The sequence below is a fragment of the Siniperca chuatsi genome, linkage group LG6 (assembly GCF_020085105.1).
Source record: "Siniperca chuatsi isolate FFG_IHB_CAS linkage group LG6, ASM2008510v1, whole genome shotgun sequence".
In the NCBI taxonomy this organism is placed as follows: domain Eukaryota; kingdom Metazoa; phylum Chordata; class Actinopteri; order Centrarchiformes; family Sinipercidae; genus Siniperca; species Siniperca chuatsi.
The window spans coordinates 4,351,324-4,367,779 of NC_058047.1; the positions used below are offsets into that span (position 1 = coordinate 4,351,324).

General features: G+C 39.9%; 1 protein-coding gene across 1 annotated transcript; it reads right to left on the reverse strand.

Annotated features, from left to right (window-relative positions):
* Nucleotides 1-100: 100 nt before the first annotated feature.
* On the reverse strand, nucleotides 101-6,199 carry LOC122877699 (fetuin-B-like). The gene is made up of 7 exons (XM_044199596.1): nucleotides 5,918-6,199; nucleotides 4,544-4,657; nucleotides 4,127-4,214; nucleotides 3,690-3,856; nucleotides 2,881-2,994; nucleotides 2,226-2,312; nucleotides 101-1,353 (listed from the first exon to the last, which is right to left on the reverse strand). Exons 1-7 carry the CDS (start codon nucleotides 6,131-6,133, stop codon nucleotides 613-615), a joined length of 1,527 nt encoding a protein of 508 aa, XP_044055531.1. The 5' UTR covers nucleotides 6,134-6,199; the 3' UTR covers nucleotides 101-612.
* Nucleotides 6,200-16,456: the final 10,257 nt, after the last annotated feature.

A 16,456-nucleotide genomic window follows, 5' to 3' on the forward strand; every position in this document is an offset into this window, starting at 1 on the left:
GTTTGACGCCAGTGACACTTGTGATATCAGTGACAGGAAACACAGGGAGAGTCGGTTGTGAGGGAACAAGTGCATTGAATTCAATACAAAAAACACTGGATGAGTATTTGTGGTATCATTTATTATTTTGTGCAGCCAAGCACAGATAACATACAAACATAGAAAACTTTCATGTTTGCCGGGTTGATTGTACATTGACTCATGAAGAAGAATGTAAGCATGTTACGGTCAGTTTTTACAGTTTTGTTGTCTCTGAGGATTGTAAAATGGAAATGACCAGTTTAGTGGTTTTATTATTTTATTGTTTATGACCAATTTCCTACCAACAGAGAAAATGGAAAAAACTGGTTGATGTTAATGTTGTGTGTTTTTTTTTTTAATGCACTTGGCCTTTATTATGTGGTTGAAGTGAAGAGAGACAGGAATAGTTATGTGCTTTTAATAAACCACCATTTTGCCTGAGAATGACCCAGGGAAGCAGTCGTGGTGTGTGAAATTGTCTATCAATATGTCTGGAGCAAATCTGTTAAGTGTTTTCCTGTCTTCACTAAACTTCAGTCTGTGAGTTTTTTCAAGATCCATTCAGTTCCCAAGTGAGTTCCAAGGACAACCTTATGCAGCTGGCTTGAACATGGGGTCCTCAGTGAAGAGTCTCTCCACCAGGGTGGCTACTGCCACCGAGGGACTGCACTGGGCTGAGACTGAGGTGGGGAAGGCCTGGATGGTGGGTTCCATCTGTCCGGGGATCTGGGGGTCGGGCTTGAGGGGCAGGGTGACTCCCACCTCAGGGCCACCAGCGGGGACATCAGGGAAGGAAGGCAGGGTCGTGGGCTGGTCCATGGCGGGCAGTATCCTCACTATGCCCTTTGGTTGGTCGTGGGCTGCGACCTCGTGGTCGTGCTGATGGTGATGGTGGTGGTGCTCGTGCTCGTGCAGGTGAGCATGCTTGTGGTCGTGGTCCAGAGCGAGCTCGTGGTCGTGCTCGTGGGTGTGCTCGCCATCGGCATGCTTGTAGTCGTGGTGTTGGTTGGGCGAGTCGCCGCTGTGGTTGTGTGCCTTGGCGTGATGAGTGTGCACGTGATCGTGGCCATGCCCGTGGTCATGGGAGTGGTCGTGAGCGTGTCTGTGGCTGCTGCCCGCATCATGGTCGTGTGTGTGGTGGTGGCCGCTGTTGTCAGCGTGCTTGTGGGTTTTGTCGTGATGAGCGTGACTCTTGGTGTGGTCGTGCACGTGGTCGTGTGTGTGTGTCTGGTTGGCAGTGGGTGTGCCGTCGTGGTTGTGTGCCTGTGTATCTTTGTGGCTGTGGTCAGTCTCTCCGCCCAGCAGGTGCAGTTTCTTCTCTCTATCAGCAGCCTGGAGAACACAGAGTTTAAATGAGTGATGTGTACAATTTGGGTAAATTGGTAGGATTTAAGATGTGTGTAACCTCTGCTACATCCACCATGGTTATAAACCATAAAGACATAACATTAACTGCATAAGAAGAATGCAGAGCTGTCATTAAGTCTTTTGGAGCAAGTCCAAGTCTCAAGTCTTTCAGAGCATGTTCTGAAGAAGAATTCCACTTAAATACGACTTGGATCTTATTTTTGTAGGGTTGGCTATTGTTTCTGTATGATACAATTGTTATCACCAAAATAACTGCTGAGATCATCGTTTTAAGGAAGACAGGCAGTGCCAGACAACCTGTCTGATCGTTTGAATGATCACGTTTTTGCTCCATTGGATGTCACCGTATTCCCAGATCTCAGCAATTACTTTGGTAACTACAATGTTAAGATTAGAAATTATTACTTACAGTACTAGCTTATTTTCTGAATCTTTACAGATGGTGTAAATACTGTTTACATAGCTGAGACCATGTCATTTAAAGTAACAGGGACTAATAATAAAACTTCAAAATCTGTGGATGCAACTATGCATGGCCTGCCTGTAACTGTATTATTCATTTTTATTGTTCTGGTATTCTACCAAACTTGAGATTTTTTATCCAAGTCTCAAGTCAGGACAAATCAGTAGGGACAAATTCAAGTCTTCATTTTTTGTTACTCGAGTCCAAGTCTCAAATCTACATCTCTGAAAGAATGACATTTATTTATTCTCATACATTTAAAACAAAGAATAATTAATGTATGCTTTTTCCTTTTACTACAGAAAGACATTAAAAAAAGAAAATAAGTAAATCAATATGACACTGTGTTTTAACATGGCTCAGTGAGTCTTACCTCAGGCTCATAGATCTCACAGTTTACACTGGTCTCAGCATCACGAGTGGGAGAGTAGAAGAGGGATGCCTTACAGAAGCCCTTGTGCTGAGGAGAGAAGAACAAGAAAAAACAAGTAAGAGAGGCGAGAGTGGAGGAATGGTTATGCCTGTGGCTTTACTAGAGTTTAAGAGTTAAAAAAACTGAATTTCAGAGTAATCCTTTACTATCATAAACTTACTCACTGATATGAACCCAAAGCATACTGATCCAGAGTTATGAGAGGAAACAGAAGGATGCTTCTGGAGGTCTTTGGTTACAGTGTTAAAAACTCAAATAATTCCCTGATTTATTACACTTAAAACTGAAAAGCCAGACTAAAAACTGGTCTTCAATTTTATTATTTCTCTCAACAGGTTCTGTGAAAATACAAGCCAAATAAAGTTCGACTTGTAGAGCAAGTAGCATGTAGAGACACAGCCTTGAGAAGTAGTAGCTGTAATGAATGGACTGAATGTTTAACTAAAGGACCAAAGCACTAATTAACAAGGATTATCTCTTTTCAACATGCAAAACAAATTCTCAAAGTTAAAATATATAAATAATGTAATACAATTAATAGTTAAAAGATAAAATATTCAAATATACTGTGAATTAACAATTTGTCATGACTCACAGCGAACTCGCACTCCATGAGGGGGCACTTATCAGCCGTCACTGCTTCTGTGGTCATGGGACAGGTGGTCTCCTGGATGGTGTACTGTACATAGTAATACATCGACATGGCCATCTGGATACACACACACACACACACACACACACACAGAAAGAAAGAAAGAAAACCTTTAACAAAGGAATAGACACAACAATATGAGATCCTTGGTCAGAAGTTGATGGAAGAGCAGGAGGTGGGAGCGCAAACCATCGAACGCACACAAGAGGGGTAGGTCATGGGGATTGAGAGGGAAGCAGTGCACCCATTGACTGTAGAGATATATATACAGAGATGGAAGACATGTCAGCTCCCTAAAAGTGAAGCCAAAACATCTCGATCGCCCCCTGGTGGCTGGCTGCCCCCGCCCCCTCCATGTTAGCGGATGGGACATGGGCCAAGCTAAAAACTCAAAAGTATACTTCTTTTTTTTCACAAAGATGGCAGTTTCTGTCAGTTTAGGTAGTTCTTATCACGCTGATGGATGTTCAAATGTTCACTTTTCTGATAGGTTTGGTTTTAATTAGTTATTTGATGCTGTAAAAAATGGGTTTCATGTAATGATTGAGAGCTGTGCTCTGCTGCATTTCAACTCCTCAAGAGTTTAGATATTTTTTGGGTGTTATAAAAAAGCACTGAGGTATTAGCTTCAGGAGCATTCATCCTCCCTCTCAACATAACTTTCTGTGGCAAACATGGCAAATATATACACAATATACTGAAAGATGGGACCATACAGTATGTCACATGATATCTTGATGTGGAAAACTTACCCCGGCAGTGGCGCGGCTGACTTTGAGCAGAGCGAAACGATTTGCCAACCCGCTCTCTCTGTTGAACTTCTCCAGTGAGAGAGACACAGCCTTCTGAACCTCAGCGTTGTCCATGGCGATAAGAGAAGAACAGTCAGGACACAGTTCGTGCACCTTAGCTGCAGGAACTGAGCATAGAGAAAAGCGATCATAAGATTGTTTTGCACTGCACAAAATCTTAGTCTTAAAACGCGAAATCTGTTATATATTTCACTTATTTCCAAAACAAGAGTCAAACAAGTCCAGCTGAACTGAAAAGAGTGGAACTGTTTCACTCCATTGGCAGAATTTTTCATTTTCAAATACTCAATGAGTGTGGGAGTAGATGTCTTATTTCATTTGAAAATAAAAGAAAACACGAGTTCTCGTATTTGCTTTTATTATTAGTATTTTTTTACCTGGTCTGACAACGCAGTTGTATTTGTAGAGACGCACCACTCTGTTCACCTTACTGATGTAGATGGCAGCTTTGCACTGTCCATATACCTGCAAAGACCAATACAATAATAAGCACATACAATATTTCAGTGTGCTGCACGTATGCAAACAAAGAAGACTTGACTAGACTAACTTAAGAACTACTCTTTATGGATGAGCAAGAAAGTGTAGTGCTCGTTATGTTAATACAGTAAGACATGTTGATTTAAGGCATTTTAGGCACACAAGCAATTGAAATGGAATAGAATTAAAATAATGAAAAAGCCCAAATAAACCTTGTATTGTGTGTGTGTGCATGCAAGAATGTCATTCATGTCATGAATATGTGTGTGTGTACCATTTTATACAGTATGTGGTGGGTACGTGTGTTTTCTAACCGGTGTGTCATGGGTGGGACGAGCCTCGCAGGTCTTCCAGTCCTTCCTGCTGAGAACGCTGCAGTTGGTCTCAACAACATCCAGAGTCAGGTAGAAAACCACGCCGTTCTCTCCCTGTGAATGTACACACATATGCAATTATCAAGCAATAATTACAGTCAATAGCATCCTAATGGAAATTACCTTCCACTGGGTAGGAAAATGTGTCATTGTGTGATGGTTCAAATGACAAATGAAGCCCTAAAATCAGTTTCTCACATTTACATGACAACTGTTACCATTCCCGTAATCCTTGGTATCGCCTGATCTTTCACACAATCAAAACAGATCCGTCTTCTACTACATAGCTGACACGTCATTAATAACATCCTTTGCTTAAATGTTTGATGTCTGATTCGTAATTACACTCATAATTAACTTCTAATGAATTTGACCCTGAAACTAATTTTGGGATGACCTGCCACATGAGATCTGGCGATCTGTGAATACTGATTTATAATATTCAAACATCACCTTTAGTCACTTTCCTTTAATCATCTCTTATGAATTGTCCTTGTCTTAGCTTTTTATGTATAACTTTGTTTTCGGGGTCTCGCACTTGTTGCTGTAATTTCATGCAAACACTAAAGATTCACTGCTGTTAAACATTTGTGGTTGGTCACTAGAAAAAGAACTATTGTGGGTTTCAACTGAGAGTTTTATGGTCCCATCATGGAAACCTGGATCTTATTTGCATAGTTTTGGCTTCATACCTATTTGTTATAATCATCTTTTACTTGTTAGCTTAATTGTAGACATACAGTATATTTATAAACACACATCACATCACATCCCATCACACAGGATTTCAACATGTCCTCTTTAACCCACTTACCTAAACCTTCACTTGTAAGTGACAACAAGAATGAACATTATACTTAGCTGTATTACTCAACTGTCCATTTGTAGAGCTATCTCTTGGTTTAACCAACTTTAACCAACAGTGTTTCACACTCATGCACTTTACAATGAAATAGACAAATGGATATTTGAGATAACAATTTCTCTCATGAATAATTTATTAATAATTGGCTTAAACTGGGGATTTATTTAATGAAATCCATTGTAAAGCTGTCTGTGGCTGTATCTCCAGATCTGACAGATATGGATGGTACTAACGTCAACCATTAATTCTTCGTTTTGTTTTAATAACTGAACAAATTGGAGATGTTGGCAGCTATTCCAAGGTCTGGCACTGGACTAGAAAATAAAGGAAAGGAATTCCTCCCTAAATAGCATTGGTCTACTCTATAGGGAAACAGTATACTGCATCAATAATATTAAATTAATTGGATTGTGTTCAGTGTCACAGTGGCGCTCAGCGGCATGACTCACATGTTTCGTCGTGTGGACGTTGGACAGGCGGTGCAGGCTGAAGATGTAGCCCTCCTGCCGGTCCTGGTTGATCTTGGTGAGAGCCAGTTCTGCAGCACCCTTCGCAGATGCATCTTCACATGACCCCTGCTCCAAGCCACCCTGCTCCACCGGTGCACCGTGGACGTGCACACACCCCAACACCAACAGCAGCGACAACAGCACGCAGTGCTTCATGGTAAAGGCCTGGGATAAGTCTGTCTCTCTCAAACACACACAGGCTGGTAGGAGAGATGCCCAGAGAGGGATAGGGTGACCTTTTATACCTTCTGCTACTGTTTACTGTAAGCCCCCACACACACACTGCACTGCCTGTCATCTCAGGTAAACATAACCATTGACCCCTACCCCCTCTCAAAACACACAGTCCTATCAAGGAATGCTGCATCAGTTGATCTATCTGCCAACCAATCAGCTCCTGTACAGACTTGCACAATGGCTCTTATCAGGTGGGAGATAATCAGCCCTGCAGTTATACTCTCTTCTCTGTGATCAATAGGGACGGTCAGTGGGCTGGAAGTCACTTGATCCACTCTTGGCTCTGAATGTAGGCTTAGTGCTTGTTCAGGAAAGCAGCGTTTACAAGATGCAATAACACAGTAGTCATAATCTAAAAGTTAAAGAATGGTGTAAAATGATCAAAGTGAGTATTTAGAACTCCATTCAAACATAGTGCTCATTCTACAACCAGCTGACCAAAGCAGTATCAGGTCACCATTGTCATCATTAAATCTATTGACATCTCTGGGGTGTATATGCCTTGATTATATCACAGTAAAGCAGAAAGCAATGCAGCTGCAGTGACCTCAGACTTTTCATTGACTGGAGCATTTCTATGATTTTAAAATGTTGCCATTGCCCACAGCTATAAATCCCCCTTTATTCTACAAGACATTATATAATACACTAGATATATACAGTATATAATGATACATAGAGTGGGCTTAGAGTAAGTTGGCTCACCAGTGATTTCAAAGACTTGAAGGCTACAGTAGCATGCACGGTAGACATTTTACTTTTGATTTTACTTTTTGAAGTACATTTTGCTGATAAAACCTCTGTATTTTACTTCAGTAGGATTTTGAATGCAAGACCTTTAAAACTGTTTTGGTACTTTTCCTTAAAGGTGGGGTACGTGATTCTGGAGAAATCCAATATCATGAGAAATACCATGATATAGAGCGAACAACAACACAGCAAGTAATGTAACTAATGTTAGGTTGTGGGTTAACGTTACCTGACACACAAATCATGATTGGAATGGCTGGAAACATTCACCACAATCTTTCCCTACCCTTCCTTAACCAAGTACTTTCAATTGCTTAACTTTAACCACACTTCAGTCATGTTTTAGTAGCTATGTGCCGATACTATAAGAGTAACTATTAGAAAAATGATATCACTGAATGTTAACCAGGGTTTGCAGAGTATCAATTTGTTTTGGAGGCTATGAGGATGAAATGAGGAAGATATAAGCAGAGGTCATGAACGGAGACATATTACATTCAGCACATTCCTAAACTTTCACCCAAAATCACTTCTAAAAGATCAACAGTTATGTTGAAGGGAAAGAGATATTTTTTGATTTTTTGGCTGTAGGTGCAGGCACTGCAGTGAGTGAAACATTTGACCTCTGTCATAACAAAATAAACAATCCATGGAATCACCAGGCTAAAAATCAATATTTCTTGTGCAGCTGCTCTGTTGCAATTTCTGCGTAAGACACAGAACTGTTTGGACATGACCGCTCAAGGGCGGTTATTTAACTTCACTGTTGGGTGGGACAATAAACATCTCACAGCTGGAGCTACATGAGTCGGTTCACTAGTGGCGGGTGACTGAAATGACCGTCTTATCACTACTAAGCCTGCTGCAACTGTGCCTATGTTCTCTACCACCCCACCTTGTTCTCCTACTGTGTTATTGCCAAGTTACAGAGCGTCCTCATTACCATAGTAACTCACTCTCACTCCTGCCTGTGTGTGCATAGTGTGGAGGAGATGGAGAGACGGTGTGCTGCTGCAAGAAGAGACGCTGACTGCGATTACTCTGAGCAGCCTGTATGGGAATAAATTACATTAGGATAGATTTGTGCATATTTCTCACTTTCCCCCTGATGGTCCGAATAACTCACTGGATTTGTCACTAGAACCCGAAAAGTTAGTTCTCAGCTGGAACCAAAAAATAGCAGGTTTTTCTTGCGAACCAAAGTGGGCATGTCATATTCTAATTCTACTGGTCATTGTGTAACGCCCTCTGTTGACGACGCATCTTTGATTACAATGGTTCCGCTCAAAACTGGTAGAAACGCGGGCTGGTTCGTTAGATAGCACCAAGGTTCAAGAATCTTGAACAGAACCAGTTCAAGAACCAGAGCTAATTTAGTGGAAAAGCACTAGAACTGAACGCAAGTCAGTGTAGGTTGACATACTGGCCATTTGAATATGACCTCCACATATTTACTTTCTAAAGGGGTAGTACAGTTCCTCTACAGCTATTTCATGGGGGAAAAAAACATACTTGTCAATTTTATTTGCATGCATGGTGTTCATTGCATTGGTGAATAGTGTCACACTAAAATTGTGTTTGTTTTATTTGTGAGACTGATTTGTCAGAGAGTGAAATGACTTCTAGGGCATTGACACATCCATTGCTGGAATAAAGCAACGACTCAGTAAAAAACTTCAGATGAGAGGGATTTGGATCCAAGAACATTTAATTTTTCTTGTTTTAAAGAATTTTTCCTTATGTATTGTTAATATGCCATGTCAGTTGCCTGTGATAATGCAAACACAGACCAGCAGAACTAGTTTGCACACAGACTCTGTATGGGGCAAGGGTGAAAATGTAAACGGGACACCTCCATCCTGCACAGGTTAAGGTTACGTGTAGGATTAGTGTTCATTTTTAGCCACGCTAGAGATTGTTGGTCGATCTGTTACTTTACTTGATTATATCTATTTTATGCTACTTCTAAGCCACATGATTTCAGAGAAAAATATATTTCTTACTTATATTTGACAGTTATAGTTATTTGATTATGCTTTTGAAAACCACTGATCATTTAAAATATGATGCATTGTTATACAATAAATTAAAGTTCTGGATGGAATGCCATGATGCTATGAATGTTACAGACATTAATGGTCCCCCAGAGGATCCTAGTGAGTTTTGTGATCTCCTAATTTTTGACCAACAGGTTAAAAATGACAGAATAATGTTATATAGCAGATGACCTAGTCAGGGAGGATCAAACAAAAGATGCTACTGAGATGTATTATGGTGTCCATTATGGTCTTGGGACTAAAAATCAGGATATTTTGGCCTCTGTTGCATCGATTTTTAGCATTAGCATGCTATCAACACAACATGCTAAACATTCTTAACGTACATACTAACTAGGATGTTAAAATTTCAACTGAGGTGAGACTAATAAACTCAGCATAATAAGCTAAGTCTACACAAAAGAAACTATTTCGATTTGTGTAACAACATGGCCTTTCCTCTTTAGTCTAAACTTTACTTTGTTTTGCCCCCAAAGCAGTAAAAATTGAATAGCTCGTTTTTCATCCATCAACAGTTTTCTTTCTCTGGTGACTAGCAAAGAGGACTTTGGCACTCAGAGCAAAAAGGACAGAGGCTGATGCTGTTATACCTCTGCTATCTTGTCCAGATAAAGAAAGAAGTAAGAATAAAGCTTTGGCTTTGAAACCAAGAAAACATATTGCTTGGCCTGTGAGTGAATCATCAGGCGTAGGATTTAGATTCAGTTTACAAACATGAAAATATAATTGTGACAAGTACATAAAGATAAGGTTGAAAATTAGCCAAGTCTTCCTTTCAGTTCCTAGAACTACTGTGTCAGTTCTCAGGGATGTACTTTGAGAGTACACTGTCTTATATAAGACACAAGGTGGTGCTACAGTATATTGCAACGTCTGACTAACAACTGACACTTGGTTTAACTCACACATAGTGAGAAGAATTCACAAACTTTTCAACTTTGGTCCATCATCATTTCCTCTACTCCTCTACTGCCCAGTTTGGTTTTGCACAATAAGTGTTTGAACTCCTGATTTAAAAATGACTTTGTCTTGTCCAAAAATGTAAATGATGAAATAAATTGATGAATTAATACAAATGTATTTATACTTGTGTTCTTGTAAAGGAAGATGCGACTCAGATTAAGGGATTTTACTGTACTCGAAACTCATATTTCAGAGACATACTTTAATTCTATTCCTGTTATCAGACATGCTTTAGTGTACAGGTTGGTCTTCTGCCCCCTCCTCCCCATTAAAAAATTACATTGTAAAAACATTATGTACCGTATTTTCCACACTGTAAAGAGGTGTATATCTCACCTGTTTCCTCAGCAAACAATGATTTGTGATATAATAAATCAAATCAAACAAGTACTATAAACACAAATCTGCTACTCACTTGTACACAAGGTAACAACATACTTAAAATACTAGTTAAGTGACATTACCACTACTATGTAAGTGATAATGATGATGATGATGATGAGATGACTTGTTTAAAGACAATAATGAACAAGGTGGAGGTGAAGAACAACCCTCTCCATTATTTTCTATGTTAGGACACTGCAAAGTACACTATCACATTTATGACTTACCAAATACTCAGTTTAACCCATTGTTAGGCTGATTTCACCAGTAACCTAACTAGTGTAAAGCATCAGTGTCTTTGCTAGGGTAATGTGCAATTTAATATACCTTGTGCATTGTTTTAGAACACTAGTTAGTGTTGACCAAAACACTGTTTGGGAATTGAAATCTGCCCACCAAGAGGAGTCTTTCCCATGTTTGTCCTCAATTATATTTACAATATTATAATGTTAAAGGACCAGTGTGTAACAATTTAGGAGGATCTATTGTCATAAGTATGTTTTCATTAGTGTACAATCACCTGAAAATAAGAATCGCTGTGTTTTCATTACCTTAGAATAAGCTGTTTATATCTTCAGAGGGAGCGGGTCCCCTTCCACGGAGGTCGCCATGTTGCACCACCATGTTTCTACAGTAGCCCAGAACAGACTAACCAAACACTGGCTGTAGATAGGGCCTTTAGTGTTTTAGCGAGTTTCGCAGCCACCATAGTTTCTCCTACATGCTTGGAAGGGGAGGGTGGAGCGAGCAGTATTTAAATGGTTGCAAACTGGTTTATTTTAATACACTGAGCTGTACATTAGATTACAGTTGCTGTTGTTTCCCATCGCTGCTCTGTGCTGACCCTCTGTTCACTGTGCCGGTGGGCCAGTCCTCCCTCAAGGAGATACAGCACAGTTCACTGAGTGCTCTATACAGCATCCTGACACACACACACACACACACACACACACACACACACACACACACACACACACACACAGGCGAATTCAGAAAGAATTAATGAATTGCGGTCGCTGATAGCACCATGAATTGCGTATCATTTGCAACCGCTTTCTGCCCCGTCTCAAGGTCCGATTCACAAAAGATATTGCGCTAATGATATTACAGTGCAAACATGCCCATAAGTTTTGCAGCTGAGTGCAATTTGCCCTTGTTTTGTGTCTGTTAAATGTTCATCTGCAATTCTCTGTAGTGGTCCCAGTAATGTTTGTTCTTAGGATGTATTGAAGTAGCATATCACATGACATGTTTAATGTTTAAGTCAAAAAATGTGGAACGGGATGTTTGATTTGAAAGATAACTTATTCTAATTCTAACTATTCTAATTATCTAATAACTCCCCCTAATCTTTCGTTTGTTTATATCTGCAGGATGTCTCTCATTTTTCTATGACTCGCTCTGTATGGAGTGTTTACCAGTTATACCTCTTAATAAGGTGACTCAATGGAGGATGTAACTGCTACACAGCCAGTCTGATTTTAATGAAGCTTGGAGGGAGAGAGCAGTACATGTTGTTACTGAGTGGCCAGCGAGTGCCTGAATACTTCATGGGGAATGAAGAACTTACTTTTTGATTTAAAACATAGAAAACAGTTGTTCCTTCCTTAAATTGCATTACTGAGCCGTTCTGGAAAAGGTGTGTGCATGAATATGCATTTGACTCTGGAAGACTGGTCATTTTTGTTAAGAGTTTTTAAATTCATGCAGACATTGAATTATTATGTAACAACAAAACATAGATGCTCAAAAAGCCATTTTCTTCAGCACAGAATGAGGATCCTAACTCTAATAATGAATGATTTTGAAAGTCACATTACTATCCAAATAAACTGAGATGTAAAAAAACCTTTGACATGGTTAAAAAGCAAAACAGGGTTTTAACTTGCATAAATCAGCCACAAAGTTCAATCCCAAATTTAAGTCTACACATTTGTCTAAAATGCTCTCGTCCTTGCGCTTAAGTGTGAGGTTGAACAACAGTTTAGAGGAAAATGGCCTGAAATAGCTTTTTCCATGACAAACAAGGAAGACGAGATCAGTGACTGCCCCTTAATGCCCCAAATTACACACCTCATGACGCAGGACCTGGTGTGACCATTTTATTGGCAGTAAATGGACAGACGACAAACACACACGAATACACGTAAACACACGGGAAATTTGCACATTAGAAAGCACATTTCACAGCTTTTTGAATCCCAAAATGAAGACTGACAGACATCACTTACGAGACAGAAATACATAATACATTATGCACAAAATACAAAAATATATACATTTTTGTGTGTGTGTATTGCGATGAGGGGGCTTCCATACCGTATTCGTGGTGGTAGTCTTGACAACACTGCTTACTACTGATTGATTCAACAAAACTTGGTTCTTGGTTCTGACACTGCTAGCTGGGAGTGATACTACAACTCTATTACAATATTTTACACATTGGAATATGAGGTCTGCCCATATTCTTTTACATTTTCAACTACACTGCCTTCCTAAACTAATATTCTTGCAGTATTATTTCTGGCCAGCATAATGGCACAATCCAGCAGAGCTAGAATTGTTTAGTGCATCAGTAAGTACCAAAAACTTCTGGCATTTTGCGTTTGGAAGTTATTTTGTTGTTATTTTACCTGCAGCTCATGTTGCAGACAACAAGTTTGAATTTGAAAGATTTGTAAGACCTTAGTTGGCAGACAGACCACAATGGGATCCAAAATACACAAGGTACATACGTACATGTATCACTTGGGTTGGGGATAGATAATTACCACACTTTGGTTGCGTTGATGTTGTTTGCAGAATGACCGCAGTACACCATGGGTTGTATACTTTCTTTCAGGAACCCCAGTGATATTTACCACTGATATATTGCACTGGAAAGAAGAAATATAAGGTCTGACACATTGTCTACTCATATTAAAAACATGCTGGATGCGTAATAAACCATATGCACTCTGACATTATCACAATAAGCAGAGGTTCCCTTTTTTTTCCTCCATTCATATGAGACGCTGATGTTTATTATTACACCGACCATCCTCCAGTACAACAGCTGTGGCCTGTAGGCTATGACATAGCTGACTATTGGTCACATTATGGCACCACAGAACACTCACAGGCCGTCTGCAGACTTACAGTCTTAAGTTAGTCTCCAGAGGGGCCTGTGGTCAATGTGTCTCCGACTATAATTGTCAGTGTTTATATGACATAACCACGGATGTAATGATATTTATAGAAAGATGGTGTGTGTGTTAATGTGTACATATACTACATTGTACAGCAGTGACTACTTTATGAACCATTAAACTGTAACCGTTAGGTCATGGTCAAGCTGACTGCTGATTATCACCAACAGAGCTTGATTTGTGCAATATAATAAATGGAGCATAATACTAATACAATCATGACAATCATTACGGCAGGTTTCAAATTACCAACACGAATTATTTATGTAGGAGTATATCTATATTTGATACAAAAAGACTTAAATGGGATCAACAGTTGTTCTGAAAGCACTCTCAAACTCCCAATTTTTAATTGGTTTCTTCAAGTGGTCATTTTGCCATTTCACTTACTGATGAAGAGAGTTGTGGTGAATGCGCTATTCATGGACCACAAATGTGAAATGCGTCAAAACCAGAGGGGCCAGTTCTGTACTGAAGTGAGGCTTTGTTAAACACAGACAACAGATTTTAGGTGTCAAGTGCAGGCCAAAATCCATCATCATTAAAATATTTCTGTCAAATGCAGAGGTGTTCAAATTCATAATTTAATTGTTTTATTTCCAAAGCAGGTTAAGTGGACATGCGAAACATTACAAAGTGATGTCTTTTTTTATGCACTAACGAGAAGGTGGTAGCAACATGTTATCAATTATCAGGTTTGGTATAACTCGGACTGCTTGCAAGAATTTGAAAATCTGACAACAGCAAGTCCAGTAAATGTCATTTTACAAGTTCACAGAGCTCTAAACAGCTGTGACAGACAGTGGCTTGGCATTACTGAGGTTGACAGTGAAATTTTTATTAAAGCATAAAGCCAAAAAAGGAAAAGTGTGGCTATGTGTGCATGTATCTAGCAGCGTTATATTGTTTGTCACACAGTCAGAGTGGCTCCCATTAAGCCAGGTGTTTATGACTTCTACACAAGGAGACAAAACACACTGCATAGCACTTAATCTCCCTCCACAGCCATACAAATACACAAAAATGCTTTTATACACCACATGCAGGCAATCCCACTGCAAACTCACACATCTACACAGCGCCAAGCACATAAACATCACACAGATTCAAGCATGCACACAAACACACACAGCTCAGTGACTCATCCATCATCGCGCTCCACTTTAGATCAAAGCTCTGAACCCAACAGCAGCAGTTCTGATAGGTATCTTAACCTGTATGCTGTTCCACACGTAGCCTCATCACAGCTCATTATGGCCCGCCATGACCGACTTACTGATGAGGTCTATAAACAATCCTTCTCTCTTCCTCTGCACTAGCACCATGGGTTCTGTGCTACGGGTCATTTAGCTGAAGCTGGAAAAGTCTACTTCTTTGTTTGGATTCGATATGCTAATTGTCACAGCTGAGGGCGCATAATGAAAACCGTCTTCAGAGTAATGTCTGAGCAACCCTTTATTATTGGAGCCAGCTGGTGTTTGAACTGTCATGCCAGACAAACCTCCTCAAAGTTAGCAGCTGTGACATTTTCATAAAACAACTGTTCTGGTCCTGTCTAGGTCCTTGTGTGGAGAGGTTGGAGTGGAGGAGCCTGCATTGTGTGAGAGTGAATTTTTGTTGACTTGAAAAATTCTACCTTCACTTGCAGCAATTGCCTAACTTTAGCCATGTCATGAAAACTTCTATATTTGCTGCTAGAAAACAAGAGGGGATGGATCAGAGAAAACACAGAAAAAAGAAACTGCAGCATGAAGTGCAGGCAAGTGAAAGACACTCAAACTTCACCAGTCAAAAATTTGTGTGAGTAAATGCATCAATCGTATATACACTGAGTTACCTTTTTAGCTATGCTAGCATCGTGACTTTAGGGATAAAAATGTTGATCGGTCGGTCAATCCACTGCTTTGGTCCTCAGCAACTACTGGATGGATTGCCATAACATTTTGTACAAATATTTAAGGTCACCAGAAGATGAAACCTAAACATTTTGCTGATCTGCTGACTTTTCATCCTGTGTCACGGAGTCAAAGTTTGCCCTTATCCAGTGAAATATCTCAACATTTACTAGATGGATAAGCACCAAATATTTGTACAGACATTGTACAGCCACCACGACAATGCCACCATTTCTAGCTTTAAGTGAAATGTTCAAACAGCTATTGGATGGATTGCTGTAGAATTTGGTACAGTGATGTTTCCCACAGGATGATTTGTGGAACTTATGTGATCCCCTAAATTTTTGTCTGGCACCATCATCAAAAATAATCACATTCTCATCAGCCTCAGGTGCACTTTGTGTTAGTATTCAGATGTTACCTGACATTACCGGCCAAACAACATGTCAACGTTGTCGTTGTGAGCATGTTAGCTTGCTGATGTTAGTATTTACCTCAAAGTAGTGCGTTTGGGACTCTTGGTCCTTATTACATGTACAGTATAATCTCAATCAGCCCTTATAATGAATCATACCTTTGTGAATTTTATAATATTCTGTACTATATTGATACTGTACCAGAAAGGACCAGATTCAACTAATTACATCACACTGAGACACTTCTGTTTCTGAAATTCTGAAGTTAGTCTCATGTATATAATAGGCAGAGTGGTTTGTATAGGTGTACCTAATTAACTAGTATATCAGTGTAGTTGGTGCAGTTGGAGTGAGCGTTTTAAGTACTACACCAAGCCAGAACAATTCATCTGAATGTGTAAGCAGAGGTCCTCAGTGCCTGTAGCCCCACCCAGCTAAACACCACCTTACTCTGACCATTACAACCTTTTTCCTCCCTAACACGTTTTCTCTGTTTCTCATCCACTAGAGGGTAAAGGTGTGGAATGGGAAGATGTATTGCCCATGCTGTCACGGTAGAGGTGTCATCCAGGGGGATGACGAAGTGCAT